The 14,945-nt window shown below is 51.7% G+C and overlaps 1 protein-coding gene across 1 annotated transcript in view; it reads left to right on the top strand.

The window, feature by feature from the left end:
- The window catches only part of IGSF21 (immunoglobin superfamily member 21), a 234,813-nt gene that overhangs the window by 214,904 nt on the left and 4,964 nt on the right, over positions 1–14,945 (top strand). The window contains exons 5-6 of the mRNA XM_028108599.2: positions 5,452–5,567; positions 8,571–9,045. Of these exons, the coding sequence (XP_027964400.2) occupies positions 5,452–5,567; positions 8,571–9,045 (591 nt within the window). The remainder of the gene's footprint in view (positions 1–5,451; positions 5,568–8,570; positions 9,046–14,945) is intronic.

Here is a 14,945-nt window from a genome sequence, read left to right as displayed (position 1 = left end):
TCAATAGAGCAGGCATGCTGAGAGGAAAGAATGGATTTTTGCAAATAATATAATTTTGAACTTGTCTTTTTCTTCCCCCACCCCTCCCCAAATCTAATTGATTACCACCCCATGATAAATGACACTCAGAGCAGGAGTGTGCTCTGCACCGTCACACCGTGGGACCCAGGGAATAGGAGAGGTGATCCCCTCCTCTAGACACTGGCCACTCCTGGAAGGGAAAGGAGCTCCTTCAGCCCAGGGAGGGGTGTGGGCAGTCGAAGGGGTCATACGCATAATCCTTTCTGTTTGTACAGCACTTTGTTGTCCTTATGGACACTTTGTGTCCATTTTCTCTTTTGCTTCTCCTCTCAATCCTGGAAGCGGAAACATTAGCAGGGTAGGTTTTATTGAAACCATTTTACAGATGGGAAGACTGGCGCCTGGTGGGTCAGTGGACTTGCCCATGGTCCCGTGGGATGTTGGTACAGAGCCTGCGCTGGACCCTTGGTGTGACTCTGAGCCAGGGGCCGGGGAGGACCTCACGGGTGGGGAGAGACTTTAACTCCAGTAGATGCAGTTCGACACAGGCCTGCTGGGGTTTGTGGAAGGACAGGTTTGTGTTCCCAAATTTCAAAGGCCACAGGATGATTTACAGAGCCGAGAACCATCACATTGTCTTCAAAGTGAGTTACGATGACCAAAACAAGTTCTGCTTTCAAGATAAAAGACAGGCAATATTTCAGAGTTAACTTCATAAAACTGATCACCCGACCATTACCTCCCTGTGTCGATGTTAACTGTCAAGAATAAAACAACCGCAGGCCCTCCCGCCCTGGCCGGCGGAGGAATGGGGCAGCAGAGGTTGGCTGAAGCAGCCGGGGAGCTGCGTTACCTTTCCTGACGCTAGACAAAAATTGGTCCAGGAAACTTCCAGGCGCAATCCTCTCTGCTTAAGACAAAGTCAAACAAAACCGGGAAGTTGGCTGGCTTGACTTGGGCTCCGGGGATTCAGGGGTGTTTTATGGTGTGTGGTCTTTGTTTGACCATAGATGTGTAGAGCCGAGGGGCTTCCCCCTGCCCAGGGCTGGCCGTGTGTCTGGAAGTGGCTTGTCAATTCTGAAGCTCTGCTCAAGTCTAGATTCTCACCACCAGGACTGCTGCCATGTATCCCCTCCCCAATCCAAATATACCTGCTCCGTGTCTCCTCCCCTGAGGAGGGTCATTACGGGTAAATGGTGCAAGTGGGCGTTCCCCCACCCATCGCCCCCCAGGAGAGCACTGCACCAGCACAGACACCTCGGAAGACACGTCCTCAGAGTCCACAGCAATGAGATGCTTTTGGTGGGTGCCCTGGACATGTCACAGAAGAGTGGGGGAGGGGGAGACCGACCAGCCAGGGGTCTGTGTTGATTCTTTGCCATTATATGCACATGGATCACAGCCCGGTGGCCGGCTTTATACTGCTGGTTCTGGAGCCCAGATTGGAACTCGGGATTGTTCTTGTCCAGGAAGTTGCATGGAATTTATACCTGTGCCTGCAGCTGCCCATCTGCCTTGGACTGGACGCTGTTCCCGGGGCCATGGGATCTATCCCAGGCATGGGGCACATCGGGGGGTGCTTGCTTTGACCTTGGTCAGAGATTGTAAGAGGGACGGGCGTGGAGATGAGCATGGAGATGGGGTTGGGGAGACAGAGTGAGGGCCGGGCTGAGGATGGGAAGGGGCCCAAGTGGGGAAGGGGGTGGAGGCGGAGAGGGAGGTGGGAATGAGGATGCAGCCGGGGGAAGGCGTGCTGTGCTTAGTCCAGAGACAGGAAGGGGAGGAGGAGGGGGAGAGGATGATGTGATGTGTGGATGGAAGCATCCATAAACAGCCAGGGGCTCCCAGGTGTAGACAGCTCCCTGACTGCCTGCACCCAGAACCCTCCACCAGGAGACAGGAGGCGAGATGCAGAGTGACATTTCCCTGAGACACAGAGACTGAGGAATATGTTGATGGGGAGAGTGTGGGAAGCTGGGGCTGTCCACGCTGATATTAGCAGCTCTGCTATGTCATCGTCCATACAACTGAAATCTGTTATTTTCTTATGAGCTTGATTAACTGTACATATTGCTAACACCTGCTCAGAAATATAACGAGGGACAGGAACACATCTCCCAATCAGGGTCTGCGTGGGCTGCCTGCGTGACGTGGGTGCAAATCTCCAGAATGGGGATGTGTGCATGCACAGATGTGTGTGTGTGTGTGTGTGTGTGTGTGTGTGTGTGTGCGCGCGCACGCGCATGCACGCATTGCGGGGAAAGGGGGGCGTTCGTGCTCTGCAAAGAACCCTGGCCAGGATTTGGAAGTCCTGAGTGCCCGTCTAGGCTCTGCCACTGACTTAGAGTGTGACTGTAGGAAAATCTCTCCCTCTCTCTGGCCTCAGTTTACTTACCTGTAAAATGGAAGGTCTAGACCAGTGTTATCCAATAGAAACATCATGCAAGCCACATTTGTAATTGTGAGTTTCCTAATCACCACACTGAGAAAGTATATAAAGGTGAATTAAATTTAATAATACATTATTACATCCAGTGGGGCCCATAGTTTCAATATATAAAATTTATACTGAAATTTATATTTCAATATAAAATATTAGTGATATATTTAACATTCTTTTTAAAATGGTCTTCAAAATTCAGTGCGTATTTACCCTTACACAGAGGAACTCAAAAAAGCCACATTTCAAGTGCTCAACAGCCACATGGGGTGAATTGACTATTATGTTGGAAGGTGTCAATCCAGGGCATCTTCTGGTCTTCTCACCAAACTGTGGGTACCCCAAAGGTAGAGACCTTTTATTCTCTGGGCCAGTAGCAAGGAGCCTCAGGAAAGAATGTTAGTAAATAACCCTGCTAATAAGTGCAACTGACATATATTGTGTGCACTTTCAAAACACCTTTCATCCAATCATCACAGGTACCCTGTAATTCCATTTTGTGGATAAGGAACTTGAGGTTCAGAGAGGTCAAACCACTCGCCTGAGGTCACACAGCCCATAAGTGGTACAGCTGGTCCTTGAACTCTGGGTAGTCTGATGTACAGCCCACAGTTTTAACCCCTGCCCTGTACCACCTCCCGGATAATGGTGATGCAAATCAGACTGCACTGCCAGGCATCTTGTAAGCACCCTGTCATCTGCTCCTCAAAGCTGTCCTATAAGGAAGGTTCTAAGGGTCTCGAGGAAAGTGAGAAAGAATGAGTGACATTGAAGGTGACCCTGCCATTTCTGAGCCTGTAGGATTCTTGCAGGGTTTACTTATACCTTCACATACACCACGAGTGGTACCAGAGTTTTATGCTACAGCTTGAATTGGCACGGTCCCTTCGTCACTGGGGTAGCCGAGGTAAGTGGAACCACCCACAGGAGAGCTCCCGAGGGATCTGCATTACAAGGCATCCATGAAGGCTGAGCTGTGCCAGTAAATGAGTGTTCCTGGTGGCTCAGATGTGCATACTTAAGGCTAAAGGTAAATACGAGCTCCTTTCTTCTTTCCAAACACCGAGGTGGCACAGCCTCATGTCAGAGTCAGGGCGCTCGGGTTCAAATCCTGACTCTGTGAACCCCTGGCGATTTCCTGCACCTTTTAAGTTTGCCATCGGTAAAATGGGAATAAATAAACCCACCTCTTAGGCTGATGGGGAGGATGAAATGAATTCACCCACACTAAGAGCTTAGAACAGCTCCTGGCTCCTAAGTGTTGGCCAATCGTCGGCTCTTGCGGTGGCGCCCCAGGTGTTTTGCTGGAGTTCGAGAAAAGTTAGATTGCAGACTCTGGGACTTCTGGGTAATGAACATGTTCCGGTGTATGTTTCCCCTCTCCGAATTCCTACCCCACTACCATCTGTTTCCTACAATCTTACACTTAATTACAATTCTGCATCTATTGTTCTCTCATTGTTTCCCGTTCGTTCCACTTCCCTTGCCAATAGCACAGCAGGGCCTGTTGCCTGAATGAATGAATGGCTCATACCTGGCTTCGTTTCACTAGGACCTCAAAATAGAGTTGCCAGGCGGCTGTCACCATCCCTCCCTCCAACCCCAGCCTGTGGGCTTCTCGTCACTGTGTTTCATGGCTGGGAGCCTACAGCCTGGCGCCATGCCCGGCCCCGAGTAGGTGTCAGGAAATGTTTGTTGAACTTAATTAAACCTAACTAGAGTGAAAACCCCCTGCAGGAAGGAAAGACCCAAGGCAATCCATTCTCTCTGCTTCCCCCTCCGCATTTGACCCAAGGCTGGATAAGCCAAAACGGACAGTCTTTCCCAAGTGAAGTTCTCAGATTCTAGCTCCTGTCCTGGCTGAACACAAGGCGGCTGGGGAAATTATAGTGGGAGTCACAAGAAGAGCAGATGCCTACCCGGCGCTGAGTCCTTTCCCATCTACTACCTGGCCCATCCTTCACATACGTCTGCCCAGTGTGACTCGCATTTAGCAAATTGGGGCACTGAGGCTCACGGTTTTGGTAACTTGCCCAAGGACATATAGGTGTGGTGACGTGGCTGGGATTTGGACCCAGGAGTTCCCGATGGCTCCGTCTGTGTCCTTTCCAACACCCCGCAGTGCCCAGGAGCTCTGGCTTTGTCGCATCAGCCAGGGGTGGCAGGTGAGCAGAGCAGAGTGAGCCGGTGGGAGGCAGGACCAGCCCAAATAAGCCAACTTCCAGAAAGAAAGGAAAGAAGCAGCCCTTGGCCCTAAATGTCTCTCAAAGTCATCTACTCTCTCTACCATCTTCATTCTGCTCCCTGCCATCCCCAGCCTGTCTTTCCTGAGTCACCCTCTGTGTTTTCAGTCTCCAAAATGCAACTCAGATTGTGTTGCTGCTCTTGCCTAAAAACCTTCAATGGACCCCCACTGCTCTCAGGACAAAGGAGAAAACTCATAACCAGGGGTGTGCTGGGAAACCCCCGCTCTGGGAGCTGGGGCAGAAGAAGGAAACACACAGAAAGCCCTGATTTGTAGTGGCGGCCAATTTCCGTGGTGTAAAGACGCCTGCTGTGGCCGATTTCAGGCTACCAGCCGCCCATCAGCTGCTTGACAACAGTCCTGAAAAGGGTGCATTTGGGTCTCATGAGCTGGTAGGACCTGGCCCCAGCATACCACCGCAAGCGCTAACCGACCATCAGCTGCTCTGTTCCACACCCTGAATATCTCCCGGCCCCCCTGGGCGCCACATTGTCCCATCCCCCGCTCCTTGTGCACCCCCCCAGCCGCCCGTTGCCCCAGCCTGCCTCCCACCATCCCCTGCCCTGGGGCGACATGCAGCAGACCTTTGCATGTGTGGTTCCCTCCCCCTGCCGCACTTGTCCTCCAGCTGCTCTTGCTTCCTCAGGTCACAGCACAGCGTCACTTCCTCAGGCTTAGGTCGTCAGTGAACTCTTCCCAAATCTTCCATTAAACCTCTGTCTTGCTGTGCTTCCCTCTTGGGTAGCTCCCCCCACCTCCATCGAAGTGCTGGCCGCGGACATGCCAGCCCCCTTCAGCCGCTACCAAGCCCAGAACTTCACGCTGGTCTGCATCGTGTCTGGCGGGAAACCAGCGCCCATGGTGAGTACCCCTGGAGTGCCCAGCTCCTCCTCAGCCCCTGCTGGGCCACCCTTCTCGGCAGCTTGTCCAGCTGGAGGTGGTACCACGGTGCCCACTTTGCAGAATAAAGGAGAGAGGGTGTGGTCTCCATAAGTTAACTCTGTGCCATCCGCCCTGGTCTGACCCCGTCCACTCACCTGAGCCCCCCCCCCAGGTGTCCGTGTCCATGTGTCTGCCTTGCTCCCAAGATCCCAGCACAGACAGCCCCATTTCTTCTGGACCCTGGAGTCCCAGAACTGCACAGTGGGTCTTTAGGGGAGCTTGGCATCGAGCACACTCCTGCCCCAGTTATTGAGCAGGATGGAGACAAATGAGACCCAGAGAGGGGAAAGGACATGTCCAGAGTCACCCACAGTGTTCTTGACAGACATGGGCCTCAAGTCTATGGCCTCCAGCTCCAAGTCCACTGTGGAGGGAAGCAGGGGGAAGGACAGAAGGAAGAGAAGAGAGAGAATGGGCCAACTCCGTATTAGACTCAACCTAACTGCTTTGAGGTCTGTCAGCCCAGCGAACGAGTTATTGTCATGGTGACTTCGAGGGGTGGGGACACCAAGCTGGAGAACTGGGTTCTAGCCCCTGCCCTGCCACATGCACTAAATGACCTTGAGCGGAAAGATTCTCCTCTGCTCCTCAGGTTCTGCAAGGAGGTTTAGGGAGTGGACAATACTAAAATTTTCAGCTTTAAAGAAATTTGTTTATTTGAGAGAGAGAGAGAGCGAGAGAGAGCGCACGAGTTGGGGGGCGGTCAGGCAGAGCAAAGGGGGGGGGAGAGAGAATCCCAAGCAGACTCCCTGCTGAGCTCAGAGCCCTACACAGATCTTGATCTCAAGACTCTGAAATCTTGACCTGAGCCAAAACCAAGAGTCTGATGCTCAATGGACTGAGCCACCCAGGTGCCCCCAAATTTTGAGCTTTTTTAGAAGCAACGGGACCTGTTTGGTCTCATTGAAACACATGAAGCCTCATGTATAAAACATTTAAAAGTGAAGGAAGGGCAAGTTGCCCTTATTGACCCCTGAAGAACCTGTGTGGAACCCTTAGGGTTCCCTGAATCCTCATTGGAAACCCAGGGGCTACATGCTCTCAGGCCTCCTCCAGGAGAATTGATAAAACTTTTGCACCTGTGAGTTTCATACATCACTAGGATTAGTGAGGGACTGGGGCTGGAGTGGAGGATGGGTAGGGTTAGAGTTCAAGGTGGGGAGATGAGGCATTCTAGACCCTGAACTGTCTCACAGGCAGGATGCAATGTGGTAACCCAGGCCAACTTCACCCCAGAACATAGGCCCAGACAGACCCAGCATCTCAGGGCAGGGCAGTAAACAGGTGCAGAGAGACCCAAAACACGGAGGGCAGTAAACAGGTGCAGAGAGACCCAATACACGGAGGGCAGTAAACAGGTGCAGAGAGACCCAATACACAGAAATAGGCAGGTGCACCCAGGCACAGGTGGGGCAGAGATAGAGGGAGGCACATGTGGTGCAATAGGCAGGGGTGCGGCCCACCTCCCTCCACCTTGTAGTTCCAAGGAGACAGATAAAAAGGCAATTTCAAACCCAGCGGTTGGTGAGAGCAGGATATGGCCCCTGAGTTTTCCCCTTTGGAACCCTAAAGAGGTCTGGCCTCCCTATCATCAGACAAGCTGGTCTTTTTCTCCAAAGAACAATTTCTTTTCCAGAAGGCACAAAGAAAGACTCCTTACAGCCCTGGGCTATGGGAAGACTCCCCATCCCCTGCCCCTCCCTGCTCCTGCCGTTTAAGATATGGCAATAAAATACACAATTTCATATATTTCTGTGGTTGAATATAGATATAAATGTAAATGACATCTCTCTCTCTCCACACACACACACAAGACCCTTCATTCCCCACATTCCAGGCATCTTATATTTTCCTGGGATGTCAGAACCTAAAAGAATTCTTTGGTATAAATTACAGACTTGCTTTTGAAGCACTTTTCAAAAAAAGAAAGAAAGAAAGAAGGAAAAACCCAAAGCAGGTTGTTATGTGCGTATGAGGTTCTTCGCTGGAGCTATAAACTCTGACAGATTCTCCCTGTCCGTCATTTCGTCCCCTTCCTCTCTCCCACCCCCACCTCTCCCTCCGCCTTGCCCACAGCCCCCCCTCCCTCTCCCCTTAGCCACAGTGCCCCCTACTTCTCCCTCCCCCTCCCCCAGCTCCCCTCCCTCCTCCTCAGCACCCTCCCCCCTCCTCCCACCTGCACCAGCATCCTCAGAAAGCTGCTTCCTTCCCTCCTCTCTCCCTGTCTTCCATTGATTTATTTATCTGATTTATTAAAAATACACCCAATCCCCACAGGCCTCTGGGTGCATGTACCAAAATAAAAGACAGCAAATTAAATTAAATACCGCCTCTCGGAACTTGAATTCCCCATTAGCAGAGAAAACGAGCCGACCTGTTTCGCCTCATCCCTGCACCTCGCTCCTTCCCACACACGCACCTGTTTCCTTCCTTCCTTCCGGTCCACAAACCTCCAAAACGCGCCCACGCGGAGATCTTTTCCTCTTCTTTCTTCTTCCGAAGGCTCACTTACTCTCCAGCGCCCGCTCACCTCCTCCCTTTTCCACGGGCTGTCCCCAGGTGGGCTGCTGCGGGCCCCTGTTTCAGGACACTGTGTCACTTAAGCATCTACCAGCCCTGACCCAGGAGTAGGTGCTCTTAATTCCCCTTTACAAGCAAGGAAACAGGCTCAGAGAGGATCACCTGCTGGTAAAGACGGAGATGGGCTTGGGCTCAGCCTCTGCTGCCAGTGGCTAGGTGTCCCCGTGGACCTGAGCTGCCTTCATGCTGGGGGTGCTGGAGGGAAAGGAAGGCAGGGAGTCCCCCGGAAGGAGGAGGAGGCCCTGGAAGACGTGGCATTCTGTGGCCGGTTCCTCTGAGATGCCATGCGGAGGTCCAGGTCATTCCCACAAAATCTCTCCCACACCCTCCTTGCAATTTCAGGTTTATTTCAAACGCGACGGGGAACCCATCGAGGCAGTGCCCCTGTCCGAGCCTCCGGCTGCAAGCTCTGACCCCCTCCAGGACAGCAGGCCCTTCCGCAGCCTCCTGCACCGTGACCTAGATGACACCAAGATGCAGAGGTCGCTGTCCCTGCTGGACCCTGAGAACCGGGGTGGGCGACCCTACACAGAGCACCCCGCCCGCAGCCTGACCCCAGACCCCAGCGTCCTCTTCCAGCCCACCACCGAGAACATCCCAGAGACGGTGGTGAGCCGCGAGTTCCCACGCTGGGTCCACAGCAATGAGCCCATCTACTTCCTGCGCCACAGCCACGCCCCGGGCAGTGACGGCACCGTGGAGGTGCGTGCCCTGCTCACCTGGGCGCTCAACCCGCAGATCGACAATGACGCCCTCTTCAGCTGTGAGGTCAAGCACCCAGCCCTGTCGATGCCCATGCAGGCAGAGGTCACGCTGGGTAAGACTTGGTGGGTGCCGTGCTGCAGGCCCCCCTGCGGAGCTGGGTGGTGGGGAGCCTGGGCGCGGGGTCCTTGGCTTGCTGGCCAACACGGACATGGGGAGGAAATGGAGCAAATGGGCATCAGGCACTGAGATCGGAGCTGGGGTTCTTAAGATTTTTTATTTATTTATTTGAGAGAGCATGAGTGAGAGAGATCACAGAGGGAGAGGGAGAAGCAGGCTCCCCGCCGAGCAGGGAGCCCGATGGGGGACTCGATCCCAGGAGCCCGGGATCATGACCTGAGCCGAAGGCAGACGCTTCACCGACTGAGCCACCCAGGCACCCCCAGAGCTGAGGTTCTTTAGCAGGTTTGCTGAGCTGGATCGGGGAACATGGGGGGTTACGGGGAATTTGCTGGACAGGGTCAGGAACACAAGAGGTGGGGGGAATCGGTCAGTCAGGGTCAAGAATAAGGAGAGTCAGAGAAGTTTGCTGAACCAGTAACTGCTCAAGGTAAGCAGACGAGGGTTCAGAGGCAGACCGCGTGGCCCTGGGGTCTTGCTCCTGACCTCTCACTGTGCCTCCTCACGAACCCACTGGCATGGGCCCCTGCCCCCCGAGCACTGTTCACTTGTCATTCCATAAAGACTTCACAAGCAGCCCCCACAGCCGGGCCCGGTGCTATGTGCTGGGACCTTGTCAACCCAGAGGCCTCCCGCACCGCTCTCTCTGGACCCTCTGTGTTTCCCCCTGTTCTTTCTCGAATTTGAACCTCCCCATCCTCAAGATACAATCTGCTCCTGGCTGGGAAGCAGAGAAGCCTCAGCCTTCACTGGGCTGCTTTTCCCCCAGGAAAGCCATCCCCTGCCCCTCTTGCCTAAGGGTTGGCTTCCCTGGATGGTGTCCTGCCCCACCCCCACTGAGAGCGAGAAAGACCAGACAAGGACTTCAGAGCAACTAGAGGGGTAAGCTTGCAGTTCACGTCTCACACCTCGGTGACAGTGACGAGGGGGTGCTGGCGCGGGCTTGCCCCACCCCCTTCCCCACTGCACCCTAAGCCAGATTAAAGCACTCTCCTGCCCTGTCCTTGATCCCAGACTGTTCCCTTGACAGGAGCCATGTTGGCGGGCACCCCACCTTCCATCATCAGAGCAAGGGCAAAACCCACTGACAGGCAATGGGCATGCCCGGGCATGTGTGTGCACCTCAGGGAAGTGGGGGACACAGCAGGCCCACCAAGGTTCAGGGGCCAAATTGGGTGGATGAGTAGAGCCCCTAGGGCTGGCTTCCCACCCACCCTTGGCTGCTGTCTGTTGGTGTGACCTCAGGCCTCAGGGCCCTGAGCATCAGTTTTCTGACCTGTTGAATGGAGCGAATAATTGGGACCTCATGAATGCCAGGAGCCAGGCTCTATGCAAGATGATTTCCTCACAAGTTTTCCTTGAGCCTGTGCAGTGAGCCTCTGGGGCAGTGAGAGACGCTGTCCTCGTTCCCATGTCATAAGTGAGGGGAGCCAGCCTTGGAGTACCTCCCCTTAGGTCACCCAGCCAGGTCTGACCCCAGGCTCACATTCTTCACCACTGTACTCTACTGCCCACCTGCTGGGCCTGTGGTGAGGCCCCTCAGAGCTGGTAGGTGTAACCCGTGGAGAGAGCTGTGAACCAGAGGGTCCCGAGGGAGTGGAGGGCCCCCCTGCACTCTGGCCATGGCCGGGGGCTTGTGGGAGGGGCAGGGAGACAACCTCAGGGCACAGAATCCAACCATGTGGACTCTCTCTATGCGGGTCTATTTCTGGACTCTATCAGGCCGGCAAAGATCAGAGCACGCCACTCTGTGATCTGTGCTGTTCCCTCTGCTGGGATGTGCCACTCCCCACAAGGAGACTATGCCTGGTGCAAGCTCACCCCTCTAAGAGCCAAACAGTGTTTGCCTATGGAGGATGGAAGGAGGTCCCATGGATGGATGGAGGGTGGCAACTACATTCTTCCTATTGATGGAGCCAGAACCCTTGGAGTCACCCACTTCTCCAGCTCTTTTCTCATACCCCACCTCCAAGCCAGCGTTAAGCCCTGGCAGCCCCACCTCAGAACCTGTCCCACATCTGCCGCTTCTCACGGAGTCCTCTCCGACCACCCAACCGAACGCTGTCAGTCCTAATCTGGATTCTTACGGTAGCCCCCAGACTGATCTTTCTGTGCCTACTCTTGTCCTTTTCTGTTCTTTGTCCTGATTGATCTACTTAAAGTATAAATCAGATCATGACACAGATACACACCCACCCCAGACCCTCCAATGGCAGACAAATAGATTGATAGAACAGAATAGAGTCCAAAAATAGACCCACATAGAGAGAGTCCATTGATTTTTGATGAAGGCCCCTAGGCTGTTGAATGGGGAAAGAGAAGTCTTTTTAACAGACAGCTCTGAACAACCGGAGACACTTAAGGACAAATGACCCCAGTCCCCTACCTCGCATACACATAAGAGTTAATTTGAGATCACAGGCCTAAATGTGAAACCCAACAGCATAACGCTTTTAAAGTAAAACATGGGAATATAGCTTTGTGACGTTGAGGTAGGCAAGGATTTCTTTAAAAGGTCACAAAAGGCACCAAATGAAAAACTGAAACTGGGTAAATTAGCCTGAATCAAAATTCAGAGCCTCTGCTCATAAAAAGGCACCTTTAGGAACATGAAAAGGCAAACTTGCAGACTGAGAGAAAATACTCTCAAGACAGATATATGACAAAGGACTTGTATTCAGAATATATAAAGAACTACTACAGATCAGTAATGACAAGACAGCTCAATTTAAAAAAAAAAGAATACATACAGAGGACCAATAAGCATTTTAAAGGTGCATAATATCATTACTCACCAGGAAAATGAAGACTAAGGCCTCAGAGAGATATACCATTTCATAGGGACTAGAATGGCTAGCATTGGAAAAACTGGTGATACCAAATGCCGACGAGGACGCAGAACGGTCAGAACCTTCACGCGTTGCTGCTGGGAATGTAAAACAGTACCACTACGGTGGACTCTAGCCGTTGCTTACCAAGATGAAAATACCCCTACTTTATGACCCAGTAATTTCACTCCCAAGTGTTTACCCAAGAGAAATGGAAACGTATGTCCACGAAGATTTGGACGTGAATGTTCGTAGCTGCTTTATTCATCACAACAGCAACCATAAAAACTAGAAGTAAACCAAATGTCCATAATTAGGAAGATGGGTGAACAAATTTATGATATATTTGTACCAGGAACTACTTCTCATCAATACAATTGAACTCCTGTTATATGTAACAATGGGGACAGAGCTCAAACACATTATCCCGAGCGAAACAGCCAGACAGCAGAGTACATACAGCATGATTCCATTTATGTAATAAACTTCTAGAACATAAAATCTCTGGTGATAGAAGTCAGAACAGTATTTGCCTATGGAGGATGGAAGGAGGCATAAAGGAACCTTCAGTTTGGGATGGTGGTTACATAGGTGTTCACTTTAAGATTCGTCACATTGTTTTCTTAAAAAGAGTGCATTTCCCTGTAAGACTGCCATTATATTTAAAACCAAATCTCAGCAGTGTTCACCCATCACCCCCTCTGCTCCATCTCTTCCAGCCACGGGGTCCTCCTCACTCTTCTGTGACTACGCCCAGCTCAGGCCCCCCTCTGTGACTTTGCACTGGCTTTCTTTTCTGCCTAGAATAATCTTGCCCCAGATAGTCTCAAGCCCTCTGCTCAGGTCTTTCCTTGAACACCCTATCTCAAACAGCCTCTTCCTCCTGACCCCATCAACTCCTTGCCTTGCTTTATTTTCTGGTATTACATTTATCTCCACCTACGGGTGTGTTATGTGTTTCTTTATTCCCTGGATCCCCCACTGGAATTTAAAGTCCGTGTGGGCAGTTTCTCTACCTGCCTTGTTCACATGGTGCAAGGCTCAGAACAATCCTTAACATGTTACTTAGTAAGCACCTGTTTAATAATTCATACTTTTCTGGGTTGTTGTGAAGATTAAATAAGGCAAATATGTACAAAGTGCTTAGCATAGTGACAGACAGAGTAAGTACTCAGTAAATATAAGCTATTGTTATTATCCATCATTGTATCCCCTACATTGCCCTGCATAGTAATTGACACAGATTAGGTGTACAATAAAGAACTACATGTATAGAGCAAATGAATGAATGGGTGGGTGAGTGGAATGGTAGGTCTATGGGTAGGTTTGTGATGGATGGATGGATGGATGGATGGAAGGAAAATTGTTACGTGGGTGAGTGAATGAGTGATATGATGAAATGATGAATGGATGAGAGGGTGGGTGGATGGATAGATGGATGATGAATGGATGGATGGGTGGGTGGGCAGGTGGGTGGGTGGATGGTTAGATGGATAATGAATGGATGGATGGGTATATGGATGAGTGGGTAGATTGATGGATGGATGGATAAGTGGATGGGTGAATAGATGGATGATGGATGGATGGGTAGCTATATGGGTGGATGGATGGATGAGTCAGTGGGTGGGTGAATGGATGGATAGATAGATGAGTGGGTGGGTGGATGGGTGGGTGGATGGATGGATGGGTGAGTGGATGGATGGATGGATGGATGAGTAGATGGGTGGATGGTGAGTAGATGGAGGAATGGATGGATGGATGAGTGGGTGGGTGTATGGATTGGATGGATGAGTGGGTGGGTGAATGGATGGATGGATGAGTGGGTGGATGGATGGATGAATGATTGTGTGGATTGATGAATGGATGGATGGATTGGATGGATCAGTAGGTGGGTGAATGGGTGGATGGATGGGTAAGTGTATGGATGGATGAGTGGGTGGGTGGGTGAATGGATGGATGGGTGAGTGGATGGATGGATGGATGGATGGGTGAGTGGATGGATGGATGGATGGATGGATGGATGGATGGATGGATGGGTGAGTGGATGGATGGATGGATGGATGGATGGATGGATGGATGGATGGATGGGTGAGTGGATGGATGGATGAGTCAGTGGGTGGGTGAATGGATGGATGGATGGGTAAGTGGATGGATGGATGAGTGGGTGGGTAGGTGAATGGATGGATGGATGGATGGATGGATGGATGGATGGGTGAGTGGATGGATGGATGGATGGATGGATGGATGGATGGGTGAGTGGATGGATGGATGGATGGATGGATGGATGGATGGATGGATGGATGGGTGAGTGGATGGATGGATGGATGGATGGGTGAGTGGGTGGGTGGATGGATGGATGAGTCAGTGGGTGGGTGAATGGATGGATGGATGGGTGAGTGGATGGATGGATGGATGGATGGGTGAGTGGATGGATGGATGGATGGATGGATGGATGGATGGATGGATGGGTGAGTGGATGGATGGATGGATGGATGGATGGATGGATGGATGGATGGATGGGTGAGTGGATGGATGGATGGATGGATGAGTCAGTGGGTGGGTGAATGGATGGATGGGTGAGTGGATGGATGGATGGATGGATGGGTGAGTGGATGGATGGATGGATGGATGGATGGATGGATGGATGGATGGGTGAGTGGATGGATGGATGGATGGATGGATGGATGGATGGATGGATGGATGGACGGATGGGTAAGTGGATGGATGGATGAGTGGGTGGGTAGGTGAATGGATGGATGGATGTTTTAGTGAACACCCAGAATTCCTGGAAAAGCCTAGAGGGACTTTTCCATGAGATTTCACAAGGCTGTTCTTGCAGCAGAATGCTCAGAAGAGGTAACAAGGGCAGCTTATATAATCAGGATCTTTTGCACTCCCCTGGGCAGATGCACACCACTTTGCATGTCATATTATAGCCTCCTATCTGTCCCCCATTATTATTTTCAGAGCAACTCCTCAAATAGTGCAGTAGCCTATTCTCCCCACT

This window comes from Eumetopias jubatus, unplaced genomic scaffold (assembly GCF_037043125.1).
Source record: "Eumetopias jubatus isolate StellerSeaLion01/CBP00866 unplaced genomic scaffold, mEumJub1_p1.0 scaffold_4, whole genome shotgun sequence".
Taxonomy (NCBI): domain Eukaryota; kingdom Metazoa; phylum Chordata; class Mammalia; order Carnivora; family Otariidae; genus Eumetopias; species Eumetopias jubatus.
The sequence above is the reverse complement of the archived record's forward strand: the minus strand, read 5'-3'. Positions and strand labels throughout refer to the sequence as shown.